General features: G+C 39.2%; 1 protein-coding gene across 1 annotated transcript; it reads right to left on the bottom strand.

Moving 5' to 3' along the window:
• Positions 1-52: 52 nt before the first annotated feature.
• On the bottom strand, positions 53-1,737 carry EMWEY_00047830 (CAM kinase, CDPK family, putative; the record flags this gene model as incomplete). Its single annotated transcript, XM_013479319.1, has 5 exons — positions 53-215; positions 442-601; positions 963-1,092; positions 1,355-1,406; positions 1,592-1,737. 5 exons carry the CDS (start codon positions 1,735-1,737, stop codon positions 53-55), a joined length of 651 nt encoding a protein of 216 aa, XP_013334773.1.
• Positions 1,738-2,224: the final 487 nt, after the last annotated feature.

Below are 2,224 nucleotides of genomic sequence, written 5' to 3'. Positions count from 1 at the left end.
CCACCCCCCCCAAAACCCCAAACCCTAAACCCTAAACCCTAAACCCTAAACCCTAACCGAGTGCAGCTCTTTGAATAGCAGTGCATGCAGCAAATCTTCTCATGCTTTTTAGGACTTCAATATCAATTGTTTGTCTTTGTATTGATCCATCCTCTACTGCTAGCCATGGATGCTCTAATGCTGCTGCTGCTGTTAATCTATCCTCAGGGTTTCTCCTATAATATACACAATAAACACAATTAAATATATACAAAAAGGGTTTAGGGTTTAGGGTTTAGGGTTTATAAAGGGTTTGTTATGATTCATGGTTTTTTATATGAGGAATTTCTCTCAATTTGATACCCGTCATGCACATAAAACCCTCTAAACCCTAAACCCTAACAAACCCTAAACCCTAAACCCTAAACCCTAAACCCTAAACCCTAAACCCTAAACCCTAACCTGAGTAGAGAAGAAATAAAATCTTTAGCAAGAGGGGAAACACTTTTCCATATTTTTCCATCAAAATTAAATTCACATCTTTTTATTTTTAATATTATTTCTAAGTCTGTTTTACCAGAAAAAGGAGGAGTTCCTGATAATAACATATATACTATTACACCTGTATACACACAAACCCTAAACCCTAAACCCTAAACCCTAAACCCTAAACCCTAAACCCTAAACCCTAAATTCTAAAAAAAAATATAAAAATTCATTATAGACGGGTTATATAAGGAACAAAAAAATTCTAAAAAAAATTCCTGAAAATTTCATTATCGATCGTAAACCCTAAGCCCTAAACCCTAAACCCTAAACCCTAAACCCTATACTCCAAACATCGCAAAGTTAATTGCATTGACCATCAAGGACTTCAGGAGCAACATAATACACCATCTACACCCCAATTCCCAACCCCATTCAAAACCCTAAATTAGGGTTTCCAAACCCTAAACCCTAAACCCTAAACCCTAAACCCTTACCTATACTCCATACATCACAGAGTTGATTATATTGACCATCAAGGACCTCAGGAGCAACATAATAAATAGTTCCCTTCATTGCCCTCATTGAATTACCACCAGAAAATAAACAACTAAAGCCAAAGTCTATCTGTATACATATACATATATATACATATTTATTTATTTATTTATTTATTTACCTATTTATATTTAATTTGTTATTATTTATTCATTTATTATTATATTTATTGTACAAAAAGACATAAGTAGGGTAGAAGCAGCAGCAGTGGCAGCAGCATCATACAGCAGCAGCAGCAGCAACAGCAGCAGCATTATACAGCAGCAGCAGCAGCATTATACAGCAGCAGCAGCAGCATTATACAGCAGCAGCAGCAGCAGCAACAACTGACAAGCTTGAGAGGGGCATCTTCTCTTTCATCTAAATAAACCCAATTCTCCAGCCTGAAGAAAAGAAAGCACATTTATAAACCCTAAACCCTAAACCCTAAACCCTAAACCCTAAACACTAAACCCTAGATATAGATGTTAACAGCAGAAACTATTTGCCATACAATTTTATTTTTTTATAAAAAAAAAAAAATTAGGGTTTAGGGTTTAGGGTTTAGGGTTTAGGGTTTAGGGTTTACTTGATATCTCTATGGCAAATATTATGTTGATGGCAATGATTAACAGCAGCAAGCATTTGCCATACAATTTTTGCTGCATCTTTTTCGTTATATTTTCTTTTTTGTAATAATCTTTCATATAATTCTTTTCCTGTACATAACTCCATTACTAATCTAATACATTTACTGTTGCTGCTGCTGCTGCTGCTGCTGCTGCTGCTGCTTGATCTGCTGCTGCTGCTGCTGCTGCTGCTGCTGCTGCTTGTTATTGCGGTTGTATTGATGGGTGTAGAGGGGGGGGTTCCGGGACTACTATGGCGAGCAGAGAAACTTTTGCTGTTGCTGCTGCTCGCGCTGCTGCTGCTGCTGCTGCTGCTGCTGCTGTTAGTAGGAGTTGCTGCTGCATCCCTTCTGCGTCCTGCTGCTGTTGCTGCTGTTGCTGCTGCTGTTGCTGCATGTGGTGATGTTGCTGCTTCGCTTGTAGGAGAAGCAGCAGGAGAATTCCCCACAGCAGGAGGAACAGGAACAGTAGGAGCAGCAGCAGCAGGATGTGCAGCAACAGCAGCAGGAGGAGGAGGAGGTGCAGCAGGAGGAGGAGGAGGTGCAGCAGCAGCAGGAAGACAAGGAAAATCACCAAATACATCAATAAGTTTA

This window comes from Eimeria maxima, genomic scaffold (assembly GCF_000499605.1).
Source record: "Eimeria maxima Weybridge genomic scaffold, Emw_scaff1053, whole genome shotgun sequence".
Taxonomy (NCBI): Eukaryota; Apicomplexa; class Conoidasida; order Eucoccidiorida; family Eimeriidae; genus Eimeria; species Eimeria maxima.
This window is presented reverse-complemented; position numbering and strand designations above follow the sequence as displayed.